General features: G+C 50.7%; 1 protein-coding gene across 1 annotated transcript in view; it reads left to right on the forward strand.

Annotated features, from left to right (window-relative positions):
* PTGIS (prostaglandin I2 synthase) overlaps window positions 1-19895 on the forward strand; it is a 40384-nt gene extending 20489 nt beyond the window's left edge. Inside the window, exons 6-10 of the mRNA XM_045771544.2 lie at window positions 4281-4462; window positions 10919-11087; window positions 12042-12223; window positions 13642-13793; window positions 16539-19895. Coding sequence (XP_045627500.1) covers window positions 4281-4462; window positions 10919-11087; window positions 12042-12223; window positions 13642-13793; window positions 16539-16683 — 830 coding nt within the window. The 3' untranslated portion in view covers window positions 16684-19895. The remainder of the gene's footprint in view (window positions 1-4280; window positions 4463-10918; window positions 11088-12041; window positions 12224-13641; window positions 13794-16538) is intronic.
* The last annotated feature ends 7311 nt before the right edge of the window (window positions 19896-27206 follow it).

Here is a 27206-nt window from a genome sequence, read left to right on the forward strand (position 1 = left end):
ACATTAAAATTCTTGTTAGCTGCTGCCACATCATTTCCAAAACCACGGAGCAATTCATACGCCTGCCCGAAGGGAGGGAGTCTGCTCATTCCCCACCAGATGTTATCAGTCCTTCTGTGTGTTTGCCAATCTGATGGGCAGAGGCGGGTAACTTGTTGTTTTAATTTGCATTTCCCCACAACCTTGTCAACAAGCTGTCATCAGCCTTTAAAACCTTGCCAATCTGATGGGCAAAAAAGGGGCATCTGGCTTTATGGGCATTTCGCTGACCACTGTGATGAAACAGCTTTGTGTGTTTCACCAGCTCTCTGCTTTGCTTCTCTGTGAATTGCCTCTTTGCACCCTTTTAGAGACAACTCCCTGTCCCGTTGAATCCTGGCATCAAGGCTAGAAGGTTGGCATTATTTTTTTTTCAATATTTTATTTATTTATTTGACAGAGAGAGAGACAGCCAGTGAGAGGGAACACAGGCAGGGGGAGTGGGAGAGGAAGAAGCAGGCTCCCAGCGGAGAAGCCTGACGTGGGGCTCGATCTCAGGACTCCGGGACCACGCCCTGAGCTGAAGGCAGACGCTTAATGACTGAGCCACCGAGGCGCCCCTAGAAGGTTGGCATTATTATAGCCATTTTGCAAGTAAGGAAACCGAGGCTCAGAGAGGTGAAGTCATTTGTCAGGAACACACGATCGGTGGGTGGCAGAGCCAGCAAAATGAAAACTTGGTCTGATTGCAAAATCCTGTGTGTAAAGCATCTGACGAGGCACCTGGCACATCCCAGCACCAGTTGCTTCTTCAGTAAAGAGTGGTTTCTCCATTGCCCATTCCTCCATGCAGAAACTACCAGGGACCCTGGGTCATTCAGGGAGCAGCCCCGGGCTCAGTATAGGAAGGCTGCATTTCCCAGTGTGGGCAGCAGGTGGCAGTGTCGGGGAAGGTTTCTCATCTTCGGGCTCCAGGCTGGTGGACAAAGCTGCCCCCAGACCTTGTTGGGCTTGTGAAGAGTGCGGCCTCTTTGGAAGAGTGATTTGGCAGAACCTACCAAAACAGACAGACTTGTTTCTTTGATCCTGAACTTCCACTACTAGGAATTATCCTACGGCAATAGTTGCAGATGTCTAGAGATGCACAAAGATATTCATTGCCCCGTTGCTTGTAATAGCAAATGCTGCAAACAGCCTAAATGTTCCCCAGTCGGGACTGTTGAAATAAATTATGCATTCACATAAAGGAGAACTGTGCAACTGTACAGCAGAACAGGATATGCTGTTACAGGCTGAAATCTCTTACGAAAAAGGTGCAGAAGATGGAGTATATTTTGGGTTTTTTTATTCTAATTTTTTTCCCGTTTTATTGAGCTATGATTGACACACGACACTGTATAAGTTTAAGGCATACAGCATAATGACTTGACTTATTTTTATTGTGAAATGAGCACCAAAATAAGTTTAGTTAACATCCCTGTTTTTTAAGAATGTGGGAACATGGAGAGACTTTTGTTTCTGAGGCGGCGGAGATGGGGTGAAGATGCCCATTTGAACTCTTAGAGCGGCTTTCTTTCTTTTTCTTAATTTTGTTACCATGTGTGTGCATTATTCCTCCTCCACTATTAAAAGTATAAACATTTTTTAAAAGAAAATGGACCCTTTGGGGGACCCTTAGATCACTGAGTCTGGCGCTTCTCATAGGGAGAGATTTGGGGACAGTTAAATAGAGCCCCAAGCTAACTATGCTGGAACATTTGTTTCACTGGATTATTGGGGAGGGGCCTCTTTTCTTTGAATGTTGTTTTTGGGGGAAAGGCTTTCTTATTTAAAGAATACAGAGTCTGATGCAAAATTCTAATACATCTCAAAGGGAAAACACAAGACTTTAAATATATGTCCCTTTCTGGGCTGTGCCCCCAGGTTCCTAGGGAACAGATGGGCTTCTGAGGAAAAACTTGAGAGGTACTCTAGTCTGAGCCTCTCGTTTTACAGATGGGGAGACTGAGGCCCAGAGGTAGATGGGGCCTCGGCCAAGGCCACACAGCATGGGAGGTCTGGGATTTGAAACCAGTGCTGTTGCTAGTTACATGGGCCTGGAAGTTCTGAACCACAGAACTGAATCATTACACTGGGGCTGATAAAACCTTACAATCACAGCAAGAATGTAGCACGTCTGACTTACCAAGCCCCTCCGGTACCAAGTGTGTTCTGTGTTTTTATATCCTCCTGATGAGCTAGGTTTCCTCCGTTTTATAGGTGGGGAAACCGAGGCTCGGAGACCCAAATGATTTGTACAAGATCGTCTTTCTAGGAAGGAACAGAGCTAGCGTGTCTTCCTGGGTCTCCCTGGCTGCGAACTCCGTGTTGTTTATTTCACAAATTATTATTTCCTAATTACAGAAACAGTACGTGAATATATTCTCCATGGACTAACAATGTGCTAACACTCATGAGCTTTATTTAATAATATAGCTACTGTTCACTAGGCCTATGCCTGGCCTCGCTCTCTGTGCCTTATAGGTTAACACATTCAATTCCTGTATAACCCTTTGCGTGGGAACTCATGTTATCCCGGTTTACAGGCTTTGAAAACGGAGGAGTTGAGAGGTGGGGTGGATTTTTGTTGTTGTTGAATCATAGGAGTTCTTTATATATTTTGGATATGAGACCCTTATCAGATCTATGATTTGCAAATATTTTCCCTCATTCCGCTGGTTGTCTTTTCATACTGCATTGCTTTTTGAAGTCATCCTAAAAAGCTGTGTTGACAGTGATATTCCAGGTTTGCAGCTGTGCTGTCAGACCTCAGAGAATGCCAGTCATTTCCAAATCTGTGTTACATTTCTGTTTCCTTTAGATATTTCGTCAGATGACTCTTAGAAGCATCCAGAATGGGCACTTCAGCACTTCCTATCCCCTCTACTCACCTGCTGAAACCCTCTGTGTGCCCGGTCCCACCCCCCGAGATTCTGGCAAGATTGTTCTGTGGTGAGACCTGGGCACACAGATTTCAAAGCTCCTGGGTGATTCTCCAGTGCCCCCAAAGTTAAGAAACACAGGAAGACAATGTAGTTGATGAACAGTTGGGCTCATTGCGTTAGATTGAGAAGGCTATCACCTGAAAGGGTCAAGAGGTTAAAGAACAGCATGTGGAGCGTGTTATTTGAGCATGTAACTAAGATGCTTAAAATATACGTGTATTTTCATATAAGTTTAGCCTACATTTTCCACCCTTTCAAACGCCCTGTAATATTCAACCCAGTTTCGAACCATTGGGTGCATGGACCGTCCTGAAACCCTGCTTTGTGGTTCCGAACAGCCAATGAGGAAGTTTCTAGTGCTTGGGAATTCTTGTAACAAGCCAAAGCAACATCTGCTTCCCCAAGGGGCGGTTTCGGAAGAACCGAATCTTTTATTTGCACATCCGTGTGTGAATACCTCATCGTCCTGTAGCGTGACCACAGCGTGTGAGTAATGAGCGCCTGGCGTCGCACCCTCGACGGTCGCCCTTGCCGGCCCGTCTGGGTCTGCACACGGTTTCCACCGCCGCACGGCGTTTATTCATGGTGACTATTAACTGGCGATCGGCGGGCCACAGCTGGCCTTCGGAGGAGCTTCCGTGGCTTGCGAACTGATGCGCAGGTCTTGCTCAGAGGCTGAAACAGGAGAAGATTCCATATGAACCTCTGGCTTTTCGTCTTCTGAAAACTCAGCCTCCCTGGCCGTGCTGGGCCAAGTTTCTCTGTCAGGCCCGTGGGGCTGAGCAGAGGCCGCCCCACCCCTCCTGCTCCGAGGGGTCCCTTCCGTGCCTTCCCTGGAGACCCCAGACCCGTCTGTCCCGCCTTGAAGGCGGTTAGGTTATTTCCCGGTGTCTCCCGAATGCCGCTGTGCTGAGCTGCTCGTGGGGTCCTCCCCCCACACGCGGGCTGGCGTTGCTTGGGGATCGGACCCTGGAAGGGAGAATGCCGCTGTTTGTGTTCTTTCCCCTGCCGCGTAAGAAGCACCGTTCTCTGAAGGCATATGGGTTGAGCACCGACTGGGGGCCGGGTGCTGGAGACACGGAGACGGATAAAACCAACGAGGCCCTTCACTCCTGTCCGCCGGGGGTGGGTGGGGTGGGGGAGACAGAGAATAACAGGTTAGCATTTAAAGGCCTTCCCTGGAGCCTCTTTCCTTACCCCCGAAGAGTGACACCCAGCAGATCCTTGGCCTCATGGGACGTCGGGCTGGGTGGCCCGGGGCTGGGGGGTGGGGGCAGGAGATCTCTAACCCCCACCCTCTGTGCTTTGGCCCCGCAGGCGATAAGGACCACGCCCGCCGAGTCAAAGGTCGCCTGTGGAAGCTGTTGTCCCCGGCCAGGCTGGCCGCACGGGCCCAACGGAGCAGCTGGCTGGAGAGCTACCTGCTCCACCTGCAGGAGACGGGCGTGTCGGAGGACATGCAGGCCCGGGCCATGGTGCTGCAGCTCTGGGCCACGCAGGTGGGCGTGGGCGTGCGCGTGAGCACGCGTGCACGTACGAGTGCCCGTGCGTGGCTGTGTGCATTTGGGAGTGTGTGTCCGCAGGACTGTGGGCGTGGGTGTGTGAACACAGACCCAGTGGTCTGCTCCCTGACTTCCCAGGCTGTCAGACCGTTGGCATGAACGGCATCGTTCATTCCGTATTCAGGGGTTTTTTTAATTTGGAAGAATGTCAGACTGAGAGCTGTGTGAATAGTTTAATAAACATTTAGATACACTTCACCTTGATTTCCCAACTTTGAACATTTTATCCCATGTGCTTTCTCTCTCTCCCTCTGCCCTCCTCCTCCTCCACCCCCTCCTCCCCCCTCTGTCCTACTGTGATTATTTTACTGAACCATTTGCAGATAAGTTGCAGACATCATGGCTCTTTACCCCTAATTACTTGAGCGTACGTTCCTGGGAGCAAGAACTTTCCGTTACATGACACAGTACAATGACCCCATTCGGGACAATTAACCCAGATACATGATCATTAGTTAATAGACAGTCCCTATTCCAGTTTTTCCAGTTGTCCCGGTAATGTCCTTTATGGCTCGTCTTGGTCTGACATCTAATGCAGGGTCACACGGAACGTTTAGTCATGCTGTCTTTTGAGTTTTCTTTAATATGGAACAGTTCCTGTGCCTTTCATTGTTTTTCATGACCTTGACATTTTTGGAGAATGCAGAACAGTCATTTTGAAGAATTATTTAAAAGTTCCTTTGAGTACTTCCCATAGGCCTCAAAGACCCGCTTTTGTTGCTTATGTTTTCGCTGGCTTTGGGGGTGGGGCAGACAGTCACGAAAACACATATATAGGGTGATTTTAGATGTGGATATGCAGGATGTAAAATGGAGTCATGAATAGAGATGCCCTGGGGGTCAACTGTAGCCAACGTGGTCGGGGAGGCCTCTCTGAGGAGATGTTTGGCTGATGAGAAAGAGCTGATGTTGGGAGCTTGGGAGGGATGTGAGAATAGAGCCTTCCAGGTGGGAGAAACCGCCAGTGCAAAGGCCCTGAGGTTGTATCATACCCAGTGTTTGAGCAACAGCAAGGAGTTGAGTGTGGCCAAAGCATCATTGGCGGGGGGGGGGGGGGGGGGTACTGGGAGCGAGGGAAGAGATCATGGAGGGCCTGTGGGTCCCAGTAAGTAAGGACTTGGGATTTTTCTCTGGGTGAGGTGGGAGCCCTGGGAGCATTCTAAGCAGAGGAGGGACAGGATCTGAGGAGCAAAGGCAGGAGCAGGGACACCAATGAGGAGACAGTGGTGGTAGGACCAGGTGGTGGCCATGGAGGTGATGAAGAAGTAGATGGATTCTGGAAGCAGAGAAGACAGCGTCAATGGATGTTGTAATGGACCAGAGAGCGGGGAGAGAAAAAGCGGGGCTCAGGATGCGGCCTCTCGAGTCTTGGTTTCCGTCCTCTCCTGGACCCCAGAGTCCCGCTCCTTCTCTTGGCCCCTCCTCAGCAGGGACAACTGCACACACTTGACGTTTCCAGGTAATTCCCTTCCCATCGACTTGCAGCTTATTTTTAGTTTTCTCTCAGAGCCATTAACTGTCCTTGCAGGCAAAGGCTGGCAAGGGGCAAGGGATGGGTTTAATCAGCAGTTGGGTCCCCATTAGTGCCTAATAACATATTTATGGGCAGAGACTTGGAATTCCAAACTGCCCCCAGAATCCCTTGCCGAATGACCTCTGTCAGCAGAACTGGACGCTGGCTTGGGGGCTTGAGTGGCAGAAAGTCTGGGGAACAGCCTGTGGCGGGGCCAGGAGAACTGAGCACGACTTGGGGACAGGACATCCTCTGATTCTGAGTCGCTGGCAGTGTGCAGAATTCAGGCAGGTGGGAAGACGCTTCAAGAGCTGGAGTCTTGAGAACAGGGCCAAGATGCTGAGTAGTGCAGTGGTTTCAGGCGCGGGCCCTATGATCAACCTGCCTGGATTTGAATCCTGATTTTGCCACTCCCTGGCCAACCAGTCACTTAAGTTCTCGGTGCCTCGGTGTGCTCAGCTTAAAACAAAGACCGCAGTCCCTTCCTCAAGGTGCTGCCGTGAGGCAGAGAGGAAGGGACGATGCCAGGCCCGTAACCATGCTCAGAGATAACTAGAGCTCAGGAAACATGTTCAACAGATACTTAGTGAGGGCCCACTGTGTGCTGGGCGCCATTCTAGAAGCTGGGGATAGAGCAGCGAGCAGACCAAAGATCTCTGCTCTTATGGAGCTGATATTCTGGGAGAGAACAATTGATAAACAAGTAAGCATATTAAAATATAGTCAAGTTCTGCAGAGAAAGGATAAAGCATGGGAGGGAATAGCAGAGGGCAGTGAGGAGGGGCTGCTTTTATAAGGTGGCCAAGGAAGGTCTCACCAAGAAGATGACATCTGAGCAGAAACTCCAAGGAAGGGAGGGAGGTGGGGAGCCATATAGATACATAGGATGAGGGCATCCGCAGGGGGCACAGCAAGTGCAAAGGCCCTGAGGCAGGGATAAGGATGATGAGAGAGATAGCAGGTGCCAGACCATGCAGGGCCCTGTGGGCTTTGGGGAGGACTTTGGCTTTTACTCTAAGAAAGGAATTCTTCAAGGGCTCTGAGCAGAGGAGCAATGTGGCCTGCCATCTGCTTTAGAGGAATCATTGCTGAGAACTGGCTATAGTGGGAGAAGTGGAGTCAGGGAGACTAGAGATGAGGTCACTGCGGTATCCAGGCAAGCGAGGGTGGTGCTGGACCAGGGTAGGTGCAGAGGGCCAGAGGGAGAGAGAGTGCTTTCTGGACACATTTCCAGTAGAGCCAACAGGATTTGCTGTTGGACTAGACATTGAGAGAGGGCACCAACAAGGATGCCTCCGGGTTTTGGTCTGAGCAACAGAAAGGATGAAGATGCTGTTAATAGATAAGCAAGATAGTGGAAGGGGCAAGTCTGGGGGAAGAAAATCAGAGGGCTGGTTTTGAGTGTGCTGAGTTTGAAACCGAGAACTGGGTGGGAGGTGGAGGGTACACCTGGAGTAAAGAAGAATCTGGAGTTCAGGGTAAAGCTCCAGGAGGAAGATGTGCATTTGGGAGTTGGCAGTGCAGGGGTGGGGTTGGCAGCCACTGGACTGGAGACAGCGGGGGCTCAGGTGGATGGAGAAGGGACCAAGTCCTGGGCCTCTCCAGCCGCAGGGGTCAGGAAGATGGGGAGGAGCGTGCGCAGGAGACGGAGGGGGAGTTACCAGGAGGCTGGGAGGGGGGTGGGGGGGTGGGGGGAGGCCCCCCAGAGGCCAGGTGCAGAAAGAGTTCCCCAGGGTGGCAAAATGGTATAGTTAGTGTCAGAGTGGAGTCAGGAATGTTAACAGAGGGGTCAGTGAAGGCTCTAGCATCCAGGGGCCTAGAGATCCAAGGTCCAGGCTAGGGAAGAGGCTGGCTCTGAGGGGACCAGGTGGGTAGAGAGAGAGTTCACAAAGGCCTGCCAACAACAGTCCAGGCTCCCCTCCCAGCTCTGAGCCTTTAGGCAGTGGGCGACCATGTTGACCCTTAAAATACATTTTTTTTAAATCATAAAACATGAAAAGAAATGTCACCTATGATCTCCCTTCCTTCAGTTCTGCTTTCTTCTGTGGTGGCTCCAGCCCCAGGTGGTGGCAGTGAGGGCCGCCAGCGCCTCCTGGCTGTGGGGCAGTCCCCGCGGAGGAGGGCTTCTGCTTCCCTGGGATTCTCGTAGAAATCCCAGGTGTGGTGCTCACTGGCCCAGCCGGGGTCACACGTCCCCTCTGAGGACATCACTCATAGTGGCCCAGCCCGGGTCACGTGGCTGCACCTGAGGTCTAGGGTGATGGGTCAGCCCCAGATGATCAGGGTGAAGGGGAGGTAATTCTTCGAAGGAAAATGGGGCTGTTACCCACCACAAGGGAGTGAACGCGGGGTAGGCAGGGCTGCAGGTGTCCCCCACGCCTACTGACTGTGTGGTGAGGTGGCCACAAAGTGGCGCGCAGGAATCACTGGGTGCCGCGTCCCGCACACCTTGAGCGCCCTCTGGAGGTCAGCTACCGCCTTTCACCGAAAAAGTAGAGCAGAGGACAGGTGCTGCTGGGGGAATGGACTTTGGCTGCTGGGGTAGGAGATGAGGCTAGATGGGACATGTCATCCTGGGTAAACTGAGGCAAGACCCTGTGGGAGACTCAACTTCCAGGATAGTGAACTCAGGGTCTCTTGTAGTGGTGTGATCACACACGCAAGGGCACACTCTCAAATCTGGGCGGCTGGGTGGAAGGCAGTCTTTGCCGCCTGCCTAACTTGCCACAGCTTTTTCCTGAAAGCAGAGATCACTGAGCAGCCTCACGTTCCCCTCCCACTTCGTAATTACTCAGCGGCGGCCCCCATCACACTGACGGGGAGAGATAAAATGGCCTTTGCACTGAGTTAACCCAAGGCTAAATTATTTATCACCTACACTCCCCTGGCTATTTAAGTGGTGGACAGTGAGTGACCTTTCTTGTCTCTGCTGGACCTGAGGTGCTGGAGGAAATCTCAGGAGTGTCCAGGTTCTCCCTTGTTCTCTAACAACATGGGGGAGGGGGAGGAAGAGTGCTGGGACGGGAAACCTCTTCTGAGCACCGACTCTGTGCCCAGCATGTGAGGGTCGCCTGTATCCTGTCTCGGGACCCTTGTGGACACCCCCAGAGTGAGCATGTTATCCCCATTTTACCAAGAGGGAGGTTCTTTTTTTTTTTTTTTAAGATTTATTTATTTGAGAGAGAGAGTGGGGGGGGAGGGGAAGAGGGCGAGGGAGCGAGAGTCTTAAGCAGACTCCACACTGAGCACAGAGCCCGACGTGGGGCTTGATCCCATTACCCTGAGGTCATGACCTGAGCTGAAATCAAGAGTTGGATATGTAATTCTGCCTCTGCCCCTCCTCCTCTTTCTCTAAAAATGAATAAATAAATCTTTTTTTTTTTTTTAAGTACTGCATCCATTAAAAAAAGTCGAACAGTTCAAAACGACATATGCAGTGAAAATCAGTACCTGTCCCCCATCCCCCCTGCTTCTGGCTCAGAGGCTCCTTCAAAAGCCGGTCTGTGCTTCTTCGTATGATCCCTCTTGAAACGTACGCACAAGTGGGGGCACAGTGAACCCCTGTTCCATGTCGTGCTGCCGTGCACCTTGGCTATAGTCCCATCCGTACACACACAGCCGCCCAGCCAGCTGCCTTTAACAACTTCCTGTGTCATCATCCTGAGGATGGACCATCCTTTATCTCATTGATCTATTGATAGACATTGAGATTGCCTCCAGTCTCTTGTTGTTACGTCAGCACTGTGATCAATATCCTTGTGCAAATGTCCTTTGGTCTGTGTGCGGTAACGTCTGTAATAGAGTTACAGGGGAAATATGGGATGTAATGACTATTAACATTATCAAGCCTGGATGGTGGACAAAGATCATCCCCCCAGTCGAGGTGAGTTGGTATGCCACCCACGCCTGGAGCTCGTTTCAGGGAACCGCACACCCATTTTAGCCACATGCTAAATACCTCAATATTAAAACGTTCAGCTAAGGCAGAAATCTTGGAGCAAGAAATTTTATTCAGTTTCCTAATTCCTGAACTGCTGGGAATTCTTACGTAATTTTGTTCAAGAAACTACTAGCTTTCACAGTCCCTGTTGATTATGGCTTCTTTGTGCTATATGCATACAATACTCAGAAATTTGAAAGTAGATGTCCAGATGTTACATGAGTTTGCTGTGGTTGTGTACCAGCCAACCACAAAAACCCAGTGGCCCACACCAATGAGCACTGATTTAACTCACGTGTCTGTGGGTCCGCTGGGCGTCACCCGCTCTAGACTGGCCCAGCTGGACAGCTGGCTCTGCCCCGTGTCTTGTGTCCTCCTTGTGGGACCAGCGAGCCAGCCGGGCAGGTGGACACACGCAAGGTCTCTTAAGACCTAGATTTCCTCCTGCTGCTCTCTCAGTCCTGTTTCACTCTGTTGGCCAAAGCAAGTCACAGATTCACAGGGCTGGGAAAATCCCCTCTGGCTCTGAGAAGGGAGGAAGTGCCAAGTCCAGGGCGAGGGGCGTCGATACAGGGAAGGGTGGAGAATTGGGGCTAAGGATGCAGTTATCCTCAGATGTGAACCATACTCTTAACTGATACACCTTGTTCCGACTTCTGACCCTTCTTCGCCAATTAGCTATGAAGATTACCTGTGTGAGCTCAGATCAATGAGTTTGCTTAAGGTCAGGGATGCCAAGAATAGCCCTGAAATAGGCATTGGGCTACCCCAAAGCCCCAGAGCATATTTGGGCCACGGCCTGAGCTGAAGATAAACATGAGTCATGCCTAGATGTTTGGCAGGCGTGGGAACCTCTGTGCTTGGCCAGGGCTGTGTCTGTGGTCGGCTCTCGCCCCAGGCCTGCGCTCTTGGTGGTATAACGGGCTCCTTTTCATTGCAGGGGAATATGGGTCCTGCTGCCTTCTGGCTTCTGCTCTTCCTCCTCAAGAACCCCGAGGCCCTGGCGGCTGTCCGTGGAGAGCTCGAGCAGCTCCTCTCCAGAGCAGAGCAGCCCATTTCGCAGATGACCACCCTCCCCCAGAAGGTTTTGGACAGCATGCCTGTGCTCGGTGAGAGAGGCAGACCCTCCAAATTAGCCCCAAAGACTGAGTCATCATGGGCGCCCTAAGCCCTTCCCAGCATGGGCTCCCACCATCCAGGGTCCATCGGCATCCTCTGACCTAGGGTCCCCCTAGACCTGTCTTCTTAGACCTGGCTTCTCTATGCCCTGTCTCAGCTGTCCAGGACTCGTGGACTCAGTAGATTTGTGGTTGCCATTGACAAAAAAACTCACTTAAACCGGCTGAAGCAAAAAAAGGACTTTTTTGAGGGCATTGACTAGAAAGTTCAGAGGATAGCTAGCTTCAGGCATAGGTGGACCCAGGTGCTTTAACGACATCATCAGGACTCAGTATTCCCTCTCTCAGCCCTGCTCTGCTGGGTTGGCTCCAGTCTCAGGCCTGCGGGAAGGCCATCAGCAGATCCAGGCTGATGGGCTGTCAGCCCCGGGAGGGTGCACTTCTCTGCAACATTCCCACCCAAAGTCCCAGGAATGTGTCTTATTGGTTCTCTTTGAGTTATATGCCCATCTTGAGCCAGTTACGGGGTTCAGAGGGACGGGATGCTCTGACTGGCCAGTCACACACAGCCCAAGGAATTGGGAGTGAAGTCAACAGCCCAGCCTCTGAGAGTGGGAGAGGGGTGGTCCCCAGAAGAAAACCAGGGAACTGTTTCCAGATGGGGAATGTAAGCTGGGCAGGCAGAAACAACGTAGTCTCCTCTGATATCTCTCTGGCTCCCACAGTCCCTCACAGCTTCTCCTAGAGTCAGACCCAGACCCTCACATCCAAGTCTGAGGACCATAGCAATCATATCTCATCACTTGGCCTTTTTGGCCTCCCTGTGTGATGGTGGGCAATCATGCACCGTCTCTGAGCCTGCCCACCTTCCTCTGTAAAATGAGGGCTGGGGGTGGCATTTAAGTGTGAGGAAGCCGCTGACCCTTGCTGGTATCTGCCCTGCAGATAGCGTGCTGAGTGAAAGCCTCAGGCTCACTGCTGCGCCCTTCATTACCCGGGAGGCTGTGGTGGACCTGGCCCTGCCCATGGCAGACGGGCGGGAATTCAGCCTGCGACGTGGAGACCGCCTCCTCCTCTTTCCCTTCCTGAGTCCCCAGAGAGACCCGGAAATCTACACAGACCCAGAGGTAAATTACATACCGGGGACCGGGGAGGGGGGGAAATCAATGGCTTTGGAACTAGCCAAATCTGAGTGGCAGCCCCCTTCTGCTCTTTGTTTGCTGTGTGTCCACGCCCAAATTACTTCACCTCTCTGTGTCTGTTTTCTCACCTGTGAAATGGACGTCATAATAGCTCCTGCCTTACAGGGTTGTCGGGAGGATTAAATGAGAACATGTAAGAAAGGCCTTCACAGTGCCTGGCACGCAGGGAGTGCTTTGTAAGCGATAGCTGAGCAATTTTCCTTTTTTTGGAATGTTACAATGTTAGCTTCTCAATACTTTTCTCTCTCCCTGGACTTTGAGATGGATCAAACCTTCACAGTTTCTAACAGATTTGGGTGCTTACTGTGTGCCAGGCCCTGTGCTATATATCCACCCATCCATCCATCCACCCACCCATTCCCCCACCCCTCCCATCCACCCACCCATTCCCCCACCCCTCCCATCCACCCACCTCTCCCCTCCACCCACCTCTCCCCTCCACCCACCTCTCCCCTCCACCCACCCATCCATCCATCCCATCCACCCACCCACCCATCCATCCATCTTCCCAGCCTTCTGTCCCATCCATCCAATCACCCATCCGTCCATCTGTCACTCACCGACCATCCATCCACCCACCCATCCATCAATTCACCCTTCCATCTCTCTATCCACTGATCCATTCACCTATTTTCCACCCATCTTTCATTCACCTCCTACTCTGTGCCAAGCCCTTTGCTCAGATACAATCCCCCCTTACCATTCTACAATGTAACCAAAGGAAATTGGCATCCTCTTTTTAAAAAAAAAATTTTTTTTAAGTAATCTCTGTGCCCTCCGTGGGTCTTGGGTTCATGACCCCGAGATCAAGAGTTGCATGCTCTACTGACAGCCAGCCAGGCGCCTCTAAAAATCATTTTAATTTTTAAATTTGAAACTGCCTAAGTAATATATACTTATAAAGTGAAATATACAGACACATCTGTTTAAAAGCAAACATTTTTCTTTATTCCTTTTACTCTCCAGTTCCACAGACTTCCCTATCAACGGTTTGGAGTGTATCCTTTAAATTATTTTTATGCCTTTACAGATAAACACACAACACACTCACACACATATGAATAGAGAGGTGTGTGGACAGGACCACACAATACATGCTATTCCGAAACTTGCTTTTTTCACTCAACAACCAGTCTAAAAAATTGTGTGTGAGCACGCACAGACCACGCTCAACCTTCTAAATGGATGCCGTAATTTCTTAACCAGTCCCCTATCGATTGTCCTTTACTGTGTTTTCAGTTTTTTCCTCTTATAAACAAGACTTCGGGGATCATCCTGACAGAGTTTTCCTCGGGCATGCGTGTTGTGGGGGTGGAGTCGGAAAACGGACCTTCCTGTTTCAGGTATTTAAATATAACCGATTCCTGAACTCGGATGGGTCAGAGAAGAAAGACTTCTACAAGGACGGGAAGCGACTGAAAAATTACAGCATGCCATGGGGAGCTGGCCACAACCAGTGCCTGGGGAAGGCGTACGCCATCAGCAGCATCAAACAGTGAGTGTGGGGCGGTGGAGGGGGGTGCGGGCCTGGCGGGGTGGGGGGTGGGGGTTCCTGCTCCGGCTGCTTGGCACACGCCCTCCTCTCCGGAGACCAGGGTCCTCCGCCAGGAACATGGGCAGCGGCTCCAAACGGCCCATGAGCCATCTCCTGCCCACAGATCTGCTTATTTGTGTGTTTAGAAATGTCTGCTAACTTTTAAGAATCAGAAGATCTCACATAAAAAGCCAAATTTCTGGTCTCTTTTGACATAGTCAGATCTGGCAGGGAGCTCTTCCCTCCAGACCTGGTGTCCAGATACTAAACACGGGACGTTGCGTGCGGCTGACCATTGCTGGCCGTCTGCAGCTGCTGCACACGTTCAGAGCCCCCTCGGCAGGAGCTGGCCAAGCTGTCATTGTTCCCTCTTGGTTATTTTAACGCCTGTGGACCCGAGTGCCTTATAAATTCTCTTCCCTGGATCCCAAGAGCTGTGGCGCCTGGACCACACACCGATCTGGCCAGGGTTATGACATCTGCTCTGTCCTTCCGTCCCGCCCCTGTGTCATTGTAAGCTGAGTAGCCAGCTGTGCCTGGGTCCTCAACTGTCCGGTTGGGGGTACCGATCATACTGTATCCCAGGGGTGTCAGAACAAAGGAATTGGGTCTTGTGAAATATTGAACCCCCTGCCTGGCTCATTGTAGGTATCTTGTAAGTGCTAGTTATTACTGTGACTACTAATACACAGGCATTGTACTAAGTGAACGGGCACATTACATTAACCTGTTGGGCTCAGTTGTCTCGGCAGTGAAATGGAGCTCCTAATATAGCCAGTTTTTCCTTCATGCTTCATGATACATTCCTAAAACTCACGGCCACGTGAAACCACACGATAAAATCCCCAGGGATTGTGGGGGGAAATGGGGCTGGGGCCCGATGGACCAAAAACCTCCTAGTGACACATGCAAGCTAAGAACCCAGGGAAGATGGTCGTACAGGCTTACAGGTGTTTCGTGGCTGAGAGCTACTTAGGCGCTGCCGAAGATATGATGCTTCAGTTTGAAAACCACGCGAAGTTTGTGGAAGTGGGCGGTGGCTGGGCTGCAGCTGTGCTGTGAAGCGTGAAAGGCGGGGCCCCTGCAATCGGACACCTGCTATCAGTGGGGGCGCACGAGCCGTCCCCGTGAGCCCAGCTTGCTGGTGGATAGAGTTTAGGTGCGTGCGTGCGCGGGTTTGTGGATTCCCGCTCCGTCCGTCCAGCTGGGTGCGGCTTTGCATTCTCCTCGTGCTTCTCGCACATGAAACACGTGCGCAAGTGGGAAATTTGCCTCAGCCTCCCTGGTGCCCCAGCACACCAATCACGTTGGAACAGACTCACGTGTTCAGAAGTGTGGGCGCAGAGCTGACTGCAGCTCCTCCCTCATAAAGTGTTTGGACCGATAAAAAGATCTCGGATACTAAATGCTTAGCACAGCGCCTGGCACCTCGCATTTCAGTAAATTCGTCAATTTGTTATTTGATCTCCCTTCCCTGTCGTGCAACCCTGCTCGGTAGGGGTCAGTCCAGCACTGACTCTAGAGGTCAGATTATTTGCCACCATGATCATGCACCTGGGTGAGGGGAGGCGCCAGGCTCCACACCCAAGTGTGTGCAGAGCTCCCCGCCCTCTATAAACTCACTCTCCACCACCCATAGCTTCAGAGCTGGGAGGGACCAGCCCGCCTCTTTGACTTTCTTTGAGCAGGTGGGGAAACCAAGGCCCAGAATGGAAAAGAAACTTGTTGAGGGTCAAGAGGCAGAGCCGCGTTTGCCTAGCTCTGCTGTCAAGAGTGTGGACTTTGCTCTGTCCTCGCCTTCCTCCTCTTTGTGAATTCTAAGAGATTAGAGCGTCCTTGTCATGTTCTCAGTCCCACGCTGGCACCTGGGTCACGGTGGGGGGGGGGGACATTCAGTGGCAGAAGACGCCGTTCGGACCCTACGGACAGAGGCGGTGGGAAGTGCGATAAGGCAGGCGGGCAGGAGCCGGGTCCCATCAGGTGGGACTGTCGCCGCGTTTGCCGGCACCTGGGTTAATCCTGCACGCGGCTCGCGTGCTTGTCAGGACGGGTTTCCCGCAGGCGGCAGTAAGAGGTCGTGAGGCAGGGGTGCCTTTTCCCAATCTCACAAAGGCAGCTGCTGGCTTCGCAGGGCTTTGCAGACAGTAAGCGTTCCAGGAGTTGGGTGGGGCGCAGGGGGTGGGGAGGACTCTGGTCTGGGGGAGTCGGAAAGGATCACTGAGTCAGGAGTCAGGCGGTGCAGCTGTAACAACAACCCCCACATCTCAGTGGCCCGTGACAGCAGGGGTTTAGTTCCCACTCACAAAGTGGGTTGTGGGTGTGGGGGGGCCCTGCCTTCCACACACAGACTCAGGGACCAGGCTCTTCCCATCTCCCCACTGCACCACCCCGACGCGAGGTCCACACAGCCACCAAAGAGCACACTGCGAGTCTCGTGCTGACTGAGGCATCGACCGCTGTCACTTCTGCTCACAGCCCAGCGGCAGAACTGGCGGGCGGGCCCCCGAGCCACAGGGGCTGGCAGACGGGGAGGAGCTCGTGGACTTCGGAGGGGCAGGAACCACCTGTGCTCTCACGCTCTCCTCCCCCTTTTCCCGAAGTGAGAGCTGGGGTCGGACTCGGGAGGAGGCCATTGCCTTCCTGCCTTATTCCGGAGAAGCCCCTAGTCTTCCAGTCCTGCACACCTTCAACACCGTCTCTCTGCAGATTCGTGTTCCTTGTGCTGGTGCACTTTGACCTGGAGCTGGTCAACCCAGACGTGGAGATCCCTGAGTTCGACCTCAGCAGGTACGGCTTCGGGCTGATGCAGCCGGAACACGACATGCCCATCCGTTACCGCGCCCGGCCGTGAGCTCCGGGAGCAGACGGGGCTCCGCACACGTGCCTCCACCCAGCCGGCCCCCCATCGCCCCACTTCCCGTGTCTACGTCTGCCCTGGGCGCAGGAGCTTTGAACACCCAATGGGGCCAGCATGACCACTTTCCTGATTTTTTTCCTAGAAGGCTGTGTCCAGGGAGGGGAACGAAGGCAAGCTAAGAGGAGGGGAATGGAAAGGACACCAAAAGCTCTATGAATTGTCTCCTGCTATGGTTGAGTTCCAGAATGAGTCTCTGCTCCCAGCTCACCCTGCTCCCCCCCCCCCCACCTTATGATTTCCACAAAAGCTGGGGTGGGCAGGGCAGAAGCAGGAGTCCTTACTGCTCCGCTGTGCCCCAGCTCTCTGAGGGGCCAATTCCTTGGCAATGCTGTGGTCCACGCCTTAGCCAGTCAAAGCAGATGCTGGCGATAAAAGGGCCAATCAGGGCCTCTCAGTGTATCTATTGAATTAAGCTGTGTCCCCAAATTATTAAACTAGCCAACACTAAAGGAGTCCTTTAGAATCTCTCTTCCCTAGGCGCCCTGTTCGCTAGACACTTCCCTCATCTCTCCATTCACATGGATGCATGAGAAAATTCAGGAGGGTTTTTCCAAAGGCTGATGCGTTCACGGTGCAGATCATGAGCTCCCTCCCTGGGCTCTGAGGAGTAGAGTTCTCTGTTCTAGACATGTGGGCTCCAGATGGGAGAGCTTTCCCAGTGTCAAGACTCAAGTAGGGAATAAGAAAGTCCCAACAGGATGGTCCTGACAGAAGAAACTAGCCAGGGCTCCTTGGAATGGTCAAGCCAAAAACAGGGCTGTCTGCATTCTAGCTTGGAAACTCCAGCTGTGGTATGATGCATTGGCAGACCTGTTTTGTGTGGCCTATGCTTATGAAAAAATACATTAGTTGTTACCATGTCATCTGTGGGAGAGTCCATGCAAAATGTCCAGCTTCTCTTGAAAACTTGGAACATTTGGCCACTGGGCCCCTATTCCCAAGGACAACTGTTAGCCAGAGTGGAGCAGCAACCCACGCCCTTATCCAGGGTGTGTGCATTCTGGCTCACCAGGGTTTCCACTTGGTGGAAATATTTTTTTCTGCTCTCCATTCACTGTCCCTCCAGGCCCTTGAAGGCATTTCAGTTCGAGAACCCTGTTCTAACTCTTAGAAGTGATATTGTAGGAGGTGGTAGGAACCTACTAATTCGTCCTCGGATCAGTAGTCTGCTCTATCCTGGATGCCCCAACCCTTTGAACAAACAGATCAAGGATGAAAACTTGCCTTTGCTTCCGATTTAGAATAAAACCGGTCAGAGAGAAAAACTGCCTCTAAACCTTCATTCTGATGTTAAGTATTATTATAAACATTAGGTCCTGTTTACTGAGGGCCCTTTAAGTGGCTGTGACAGGCACCGTGGATGCAGTATTTGTAGTGCTCACAGCATCTCTGTGAGGAGAGGATGGTTATGCCTTCTTTAGAGATGAGGAAATGGGCTCAGAGAGGTGATGTGACTTGGTAGGATTTGGCAGAATTATTGTCCCGGTAGCACATGGTAGATGGGCAGCTCTGCGTTCCTTGGGCTCAAGGGGGGTGGTGGAGGGCCAGTTCTGTTTTGCATCGGAGAGCTGACAGAGCCAGAGGCACCCATGGCTGGCTGCATCTCACGAGACACAGACATACATATGCACACAGAGCTCTGTCGGGACGGTCCCCGTAGCTTTAGCTGGAGGGAGGAGAGGAGTTCTCCGAACGTTCCAGGGGCTAGTCTCTGCTCGGAGCAATGCCAGGTCTTGGGGGCTTCCCTGGCCCTCAGCCTCCAGGCACCCCCAGGATTCCCAGACAGACATTGTGATTGGCAGGAGGCAGGATATCCCCAGGGAAACCCATCTTCACGCCTGGGTGACCCCCGCTGCCGCCCGCTTCTTAACTCTGCGGGAAATCAGGGTTGGCAGCCTTCTGTGGGAGGACGGAGCCGGTTTCCATGGCAACCGTAGCTGCCTCCTCCTGGCTTGGAAGGGAAGGAAGAAGGCTGGCAGAAATAGACGCAGGAAGATCTCTTCCTGCGGGGCTGTACCCCCGGTGCGTTAGGGAAAAGCCCTTATGACTTCCCTCCCCCCCACACTCCAAATCAGGGCTGCCCTGTCACTGGGACTAGATTCTCACCCATGTTCCCAAAAAGGCCAATTCTTTTTAAAGGTGGCATCTCCTTGGAGCCACAGACATTAGGAAGAGACGGTTCTCCCACCAGGCAGCCCCAGCTGGTACCACAGATATTGAAGTAGAGCTTGGGGGATGATGCTTTAAACCCTCCCCTGTTTTAATCTTTATTGTTTTCCTTCCCCCACCCTTTTCTTCTTTAAAAAAATAATAAATGTATAGAGTAAAGAGGGAACGACGAGTGTGTTAGCTCCTTGCTGCAGGTTAGTTAGGAAGGTACCCGGACATCGTTGTATTTCTTCATACTTTGCTTTAGAACCACAAAATTGCAGGACCCGTGTCAGAAATGTTCTTAGGTCGGCCTAATGAAGTGTTTCCTTCCCATCGGCCTTATTATTATTTTTTTTGTGCTCTATTTTGTATTGTTGTTTACCAGATATTTTCCTTTAAAACAGACTCATTGTTTAAACTTTAAATTTGCTTTAAAGGGGAACTTTATTCCACCGCTGTCAGTAAGGGACAACATGTATCACTCGCTGCCGAAAATAGAAAGTGGCTGTGAAAAATACATTTGCGGGGCGGGGGGGCCTCCGGGCCCCTGTCGCCAAGGCTCAGAGCCTGAGCTCAGTCTCTTCTCTGTTACAAAATGAGACAAGCAAGCGTTGCAGGGGCGTTACAGCCAGGCCCGCACCAGCCTGAGACTTTCTCCTTGACCATCCCGGCCTGGAAGAGGAGATGGCTCACCGCCTGTCGGAGCTCCGCCCATTCTCCTGCCGGAGCTCCGCCCATTCTGCCGCCAGCCGGCCCCGCCCACAGTGAACTGGAGACCCGCCCATTCTCCGGATGGAGAAACAGGCTCTGGTAGTTGAAGTGTCTTGCCGAAGTCTTTGGTGTTTGCGTGTGTGTTTGTGTGTTTTAATAAACACAGTGTCTGGGGAGTAGCAGTGACTATTATGCCTTGCTGTTTTAATAAAGAATTTTATTTTCATATAATGTTGTTGAGCGGAAATGTGCTGAAATATATTAAAGCACCCTTGTTGACGGAACTGCCTCCGAGTGTGATTTAGGGTTCACGGTCGGCCATGTCCCGAATGGCAAGGTTGGTTTCTGGGAAGAGACCACAGAGCACCTACTGTGTGCCAGCTTTGGGACAGGGCCTTTAGAATCAAGTCGAACCGCCAGCATCCCTCTGTATATTATTATCCATTTTTACAGATGGAGAAACTGATGGTCGGAAAGGGGAAGTGACTTGCCCAACATCGTGTGGCCAATTAATAGCCACAAGAGTTGAGTGCAGGCCTCTCTGCCTCCTGAGACCGTGTTCGGGATCTTTCTATCAACAACCCTCCCGTCAGCAAAAAAGGGCCAGGATGCCCATAGAGGACCTTGGGGAGGAAGCTCGCAACCCACAAAGTAAGACAAGCAGAAAAAAAATCTCTTAAACATTCACTGGATGTTCTCTCTCCTTCACCATAATATACGCATTTGGTTTGGGGGGAGGGGGTTAAAGATTTTATTTATTTGGGGGAGAGTGCATGGGGGGGGTGCTGAGGGACAAACAGACTCCCCACTGAGCAGGGAGCTTGTGGGGCCGCATGACCTGAGGCATGCTTGGGGCTCAATCCCAGGATCCTAACCCGAGCCAAAGGCAGACATTTCACCCAGGTGCTCCTGCATTTGTTTTAATATAAAAAAGAAGAGGTGAAATGAATTCGATTTGGGGAAGATAAAAAAGAAAAATTGTTTTTTCCTCTCCAATCTTTGAGTAAAGAATAGTTTCCCAAGGCAAACATCCCTCTCATAATGTTCCTCATGTACCAGGGGCCATGGAGGCAGGGAGGCAGGTCTGGTGGGATTGAACTTGGCTGTGATAGACCTCGCAAGCAAGACAGCAACATTTTGCACATGAGATGTTTACATTCAACACAGCAGACACTTTTTTCCCTTTCACGTGGATACAGGAGACCAAAGGCGGTGTGGCAGCTCCACCACCCCCAGCCCCTCTGGTCGCTGCAGCATCTGTGTGTGTGGGAAAGAGGGTGCCAAGTGGGGAGAGTTGGTGGCATGCCATCCTCTTGCCCTGGGACCTCCCCTAGGACCTCAGAGTGGCCCGAGTGTCCTGGGAGAGCTAAGGCAAGTGTACCCACATTCTGCAAACCTGAGAAAGTGGCCCTTGGGGCCCTTGGAGCCCAGGGTCTCTGTGTGACTTTATTTCAGGGGTTCTGAGGGCTGACCCCTGTGGAAGAAATACCGATTGCTTGGCCAAGGGCTGAACTCCCAAAGTCCCTGCTAAAAGAACCCTGGTTCCCTTCACATTCTAGGCAGTCATGTGCTCGGAGAAAATGGGCTTAACCTCCAAATCAGGACCTGATAGGTAAGTGATGAATCACTGAATTCTACTCCAGAAACCAATATTGCGCCGTATGTTCACTAACTAAAGTTATATATACATGCATTTAAAAAAAATGGGCTGAACCAAATATAGGTATCAGGCCCCTCTAGTGACTGGGCTAGTAGTTGCCATGTGACCCAGTATAGGCCAATGAGATGATCGGGAAAGTCTGTGAAGAGCTTCAGAAGTGTGGAGGAAGTTCCTCCTTCCTCCCTCTCTTAGAGCTCTCCTGCGAGAACATGGCCCTGGCAGCCATTTTGTGATCATGAAGATAAGAGAATCTCGGAGAAATCCAAGAATCCTGAGGCCTCTGAGTTGCTGTGACAGACCCTAGCATCACCTACCTCTGGATTTCGTGTTAAGTGAAATAATCAGTGTCATTACTGTTCAGGCTCTACTCAGAGACCACACACTATAGTGGTTAAGAGCAGAGGCTCTGCCTCGGTTTGAATCTCTGTGGAGCCACCTAATACCAGGGTGATTTGGGGCATCTCTCTATGTCCCAGTTTCTTCAACTATAAAATAAGGATAATGGATAATGATGACATCAGGCTTCGTGAGCATTAAATGAGTTAATATTGTCATTCACAACCAGTGGAGGAGACAAAACCCATATCCTCAGCCTCATAATGAAGTTTCCCAGAGGAAAGAGAAACTGCTCCAGATCGTGAGGAGGCAGAGATAGTGACACTGGGTCCGGGCTTTGGAAGGGGACTAGGGGTCCACCGAGTGGGAAAAATGATGGTTGGAGTTGGTGAAGCATTCTAAAGCAATAGAAACAGCATGAACAAAGGCCCTGTATCAGTTATCTGCTGCTGTGTAACAACCCCAAAATGTAGTGATTTAAAATGAAATTGTTTAGGGTGCCTGGCGGGCTCAGTCAGTCAAGTGTCTGCCTTCAGCTCGGGTTATGATCTCAGGGTCCTGGGATCAAGCCCCATGTCAGGCTTCCTGCTCAGCGGGGAGCCTGCTCCTCCCCCTCCCTTTGCCCTTCCCCCCCCCCCCCCCCGCTCATGCTCGCTGTCTCTGTCTCTCTCTCAAATAAATAATAGAAAAATAAAAAATTAAATGAAATTGGTTTAGGGGCGCCTGGCGGGCTCAGTCAGAAGAGCATGTGGCCCCTGATCTCGAGGTTTGAGTGCAGGCCCCACGTTGGGTGCAGAGATTATTCCCCAAAACAAACTTAAATAGAGTGAAATTGTTTTATTATTTCTCATGGTTTTGTGGGTTACCTGGAGCTTAGGCGATGGTTCTTCTCCCGGACTCACTTGGGGCCTCCCACGTAGCTGCATTCAGATGTCAGTGGGGCAGCAACATCTAAGGTGGGGCATTGGCAGGGACAACGGACAGCTGTGCTCAGCTGAGACGTTAGAGTGGCTGAGCCCCTCTCTCTTCCTGTGTAATTTCAGGGCTTCTCACCCGCCATGTGGCCTCTCCACGTGGTCTCTCCAGCAGGGTATTGAGGCTGCTTGCGGCTCAGAGCTCTCGAAAGCCCAAAAGTAGATGATGTCAGACCTTCTTTAAGTCTTTGGTCTGGGAATGGCATCACTTCTGCCATATTCTGCTGGCAAATATGAGTGACGAGGCCAAGCCCAGAGTCGATGCGAATTGGAACGGGGCAAGGCGTGCCGACCCAGAGGCAGGTTCATGGGGGTCATCTTTGGGAAGCGGCTACCACTGGGCCAGAGGTTGGAAAGCGTTTGCCGGAAATGTGGGGATGTAGTGGTGAGTGAAGAAGCTGGAAAGACAGACAAAGCAGGGGTCAGACACAACTTTCTGTGTCCAAGTGTGTGGGGGAAGGGAAGTTCTCTTTGTGAGAAAGAAGGAAATACTCAGAATTCTGGCAACTGTCTCCCAAAAACCAAAACGCGGTCAGTTGTCTCCCCATCTCCTTGGAGGGGGATGACAGGCAGGGGCTGCAAAGCCCGTCTAGGACGGGCCCTGTGTCAAAGCGGCCGGCACTGTCCCTCGAGGGAGGAGACTTGTCAGGGATTGTCCTCAGTTTAGAGACTCGGAGGCCACGGCAGAAACGGAGATCTTAGGAGTCTTTAAAACAGTGTTTTACATCCTGAAGATAAAAATCAAATCAGCTACTCCCTGCTTAAGACTCTCCAAGGCTCTTGAGATAAAATCCAAACACCTCCCCACAGCCCTCACCTACATGATTTTCCTCCTTCTCTGTTTTTCTCTCCTACTCCTTCTTGGACCACTCTTGCCCTCCTCACTCACTTCACTCTGGCCACACCCACCGTCTTCCATCTCCTTCAACCCTCCTGCCCCAGGGCCTTTGAACCTGCTCTCCCTTCTACCTTCAGCTTGCAATGCCCTTTCCCCTACTCGTTTACGGCTTGCTGTTACTCTGATTTACCACTCACCTGCAGCATCACCGCCCCCTCTTTTCCGTTGTTCTGACATTCATACTTTTCTTATTTCCTGCTCAGCAATTATCAGTATTAGATTATTTTCAAATGTCCCTGTTTATGCCTCCCATTTGAATGTGAGCTCCAGGAGGGCAGGTTGGCTTCACCACTCCTACACTCCCAGCATGCAACATGAGCTTGACACATAGTAGGTACTCAGGAAATACGCACTAAGTGAACAAATGGTCTTTTCCTCATCATGGGAGAGTTTGTCCTTTATCCCGGACGGTGAGGAGTCATGAAGGTTTATCAGCAGGGGAGTGACATGGCCAGACTTCTGCCTTTAAAGGGCTACCCTGGTAGCTGTGGGGAGCTTGGGGTACAGGAAGGATAAGACTAGGAGCGGAAGATCAGAGAGGAGGCAGATGAGACCGGAAAGAGGAAGACAAGGGCAGTGGAGAGAAGGTAGAAGAGATATCAGTCCCCAAAGGGCAGGGGAGCTGGATGTCAATGAAATGTTATCTTACAAGAATCAGTTCGTTCGCTCTTGATCTCTGTAGCTTTGATTTCCTCCTTTTGCTGACTTATTCCTTTTCCATCACATCTTGGAGTGCCCAGGCCATCTGCAGGGAGGAGATATTACTTTACCTTTAATTGCTTTGCTGGAAGCCCATGCCTCAATCCATCCATGCCCTATATTTCATCATTTTTGGCTGCAGACCCTGGGAGTCAATGGCTTTGCCAAAGTCCAGGCTACAAAAGGGTTCGATGGACTATGTGCAGGTTTACCTGTCTCCTTCTGTGGGACCCTCTGGGGGCTTGATAAAGTCAATCAGGCTAGCATAGAATGAAATGGACACTAGAATCAGACATCTGGTCACTCAAGGATCATCCAACAGCTTATAGGTCTTTGTATTAGAGTATTCAGCCCAAGGGTGAAAGAGCTAGAAAGAATCTCAAATGAGGTCAGACACATGTAAAGCATTTATTTAGTACAGTGCCTGGTATATAGTAACTGCCCAATGTTAGCTGCTACTATTACGGTTGTTGCTACCACTGTTCTGTTAACGTGTACTTACTAGTGTTAGGCACGGGTGCTAAGCACTTCGGATGCATCATCTTGGTAGTCTCCCCAGCAACGCTGGGGGGTAGATTCTATCATTAGCCCCATTTTACTCATGATTATGATTATTATTATTGGGTGTGACAAAAGAGAAGCAGACGTCCAGCTTGGAGTCCAAGCTGATGGAAAATCCCCTGGGGCTGCTGGAACTTTGACGAAGGCCACAGCAAAGAGCAGTTGTCCTGAGTGACATCCACTCAGAGATGTCAATGATTTCCTTTGAGCCTTTGGGTACCCCCATAACTACCCACACAAAGCAATTATTCCTTCCCAGGGTTCTGTGGGGAGAGGGGAGAGGAGATTAATTAATCTTGTTCAGTGCCCAGAAGTGCCGAGAAACCTGAGGATGCTCGGTGGGATTATACATACGTGATGTCTGTTATTACGCAGCTTAAGAAGAAAAAACTGACTTTGAGTGGATACACTTGTTGCTATCACAGTTTATTTTATTTTATTATTTATTTATTTTTTAAATATTTTTTTATTATATAAGTTAGTCACCATACAGTACATCCCTAATTTTTGTCGTAAAGTTCCATGATTCATTACTTGCATATAACACCCAACTATCACAGTTTAGAAGGGATTCACTTGTGTTTACAGGGGTGAATAGGGCTGCCTTGATATCACTCAGCCTCAGGTAAAAATCTCAACACGGCTCAGCAGGAAGTCTGCCGAGAGGGCCTGAACAGATATGGTGTGTGACCCGGTGCTGGCACTCAGATGCCCACTCTCTGGCTGTTCCCCTTGATGAGATTTTAATTTTTCCCATCTGTAAAATGACATGGTTATACTTGAACTCTTACCGGGGGGCCCCTTCTCTGTAACACATTCTGAATTATATTTTTCTTTTTGCCCTGTTTCCTATAAGTTCATTTTCTTTTCCCCCGTTTCTTATAAGTACATTATAAGGAGATGGTAGACTTTTGGTTTGTGGAGAAAGAATTGTATCGGTTGGACTCTTTGGGACATAAAGAAAAATATCACAACTCAATCTGGTTTAGGTAAAAAAGGAGTATTTACTAGCTCACACAGCTGGAAAATCCAGGGGCGATGCCTTCAGGCGTGACTGGATCCAGAAACTCTGACATTGTCAGGACTCAGTGTCTCACCCTCTGGGCTCTACTTTTCCCTGAATTGGCTTTATTTCTAGGCAGTCTCTCCTCTTATGATGGCAGAAAATTCTCGGAAGTGAAGGCCAGATGTTTTCAAATAGTTATAGTCTTTTCATTCAAAAAGTAAAAGTTCTGTTCTAAACCGCACAGTGTGCAGAGCCTGGGGAAACAGAGAGACAGAGCTATTCCCACCGTCTGTACTTCCAAGATCCAGGTGTATCTAGATGTCCTTTATCTAAATCTGGAACCAAACTTTGCAGGACTTGGTCCACTCAGAGGGAAGAATCTGAATGACATAGAATATCCAGCACTAGCCTTGGGCTTGGGGAAGAATCAATCTCCCGTCAGAGCCTTGTGGCTGTGAAATTGCCCGGCCACCTTCATCACCATCATCCCAGTCCCGGCCCCTCACCTTTGACCAGAACTGCAGATGCGTCATGAGGAGTCTTCTTGCTGCCATCTTTGTCCCCCAATACTCCATAATGCACGCAGCAGCTGGAAGAATCACTTCAAAAAATATGTCAGCCCATGGGACTTCCCTGCTTGAAACTCTATCATGGCTTCCCAGCAGGATTAGAAAAAACGCAAACTCATTCCTTAACCTTGAGAATAAAATTCCAACAAGGCTCTGCATGGCCTAGTCGTGTCTACCTCTCTAACCTCCCTTCCCAAGGTCATTTCCTCCTTATGGCCTTTGCTTTTATTGGCTCCCCTGCCTGTACCCCCTTCCTTAGAACTTCACATGGTTGTCTTCTCCCTGCCCTCAGGTTCTGAGCTGAGTTCTATCACCTCCTCCTGGAAGACCTCCTGGCTGACAACCCTAACTAGGGTTGCTGGCACCTCTCCAGCTTTGCTCTACACTTCCTCTTGTTTACTTTTCTTCATGGCATTTATCACAATCCAAGTGATCTGATCTATTTATTTAACTTGTTTATTAACTGTATTCCCACCAGAATATAAATCCGAGAGCACAGGGATTGCTTGTTTTACTCTTCTCACTGTGTCTCCAGTGTCTAGAGTAGGGTTTGGCATATAGTAGGTGCTCACTAATTAGTGGTTGAGAGAATAGCATTTCCAGACCAGCAACTACTCCTGCCTTGTATTAAATTAATCTAGGGTTTTTCAACCTTGGCACTATGGACACTCAGAACTGGAGAATTATTTATCATGAGTGTCCGTCCTGTGCAACCGAAGCGTGTTTTAGCAGCATCCCTGGCTTCTACCCACAAGATGATGACAACTTGGACAAGGGCCATGATGATGGAGGTGATGAAAAGTAAACAGATTTTAAAAATAGCGTAATATTGGGGCGCCCGGGTGGCTCAGTCTGTTAAGGGTCCAACTCTTGATTTCAGCTCAGGTCTTGA

This window comes from Ursus americanus, chromosome 22 (assembly GCF_024610735.1).
Source record: "Ursus americanus isolate L20-20 chromosome 22, mUrsAme1.1.p, whole genome shotgun sequence".
Classification (NCBI taxonomy): domain Eukaryota; kingdom Metazoa; phylum Chordata; class Mammalia; order Carnivora; family Ursidae; genus Ursus; species Ursus americanus.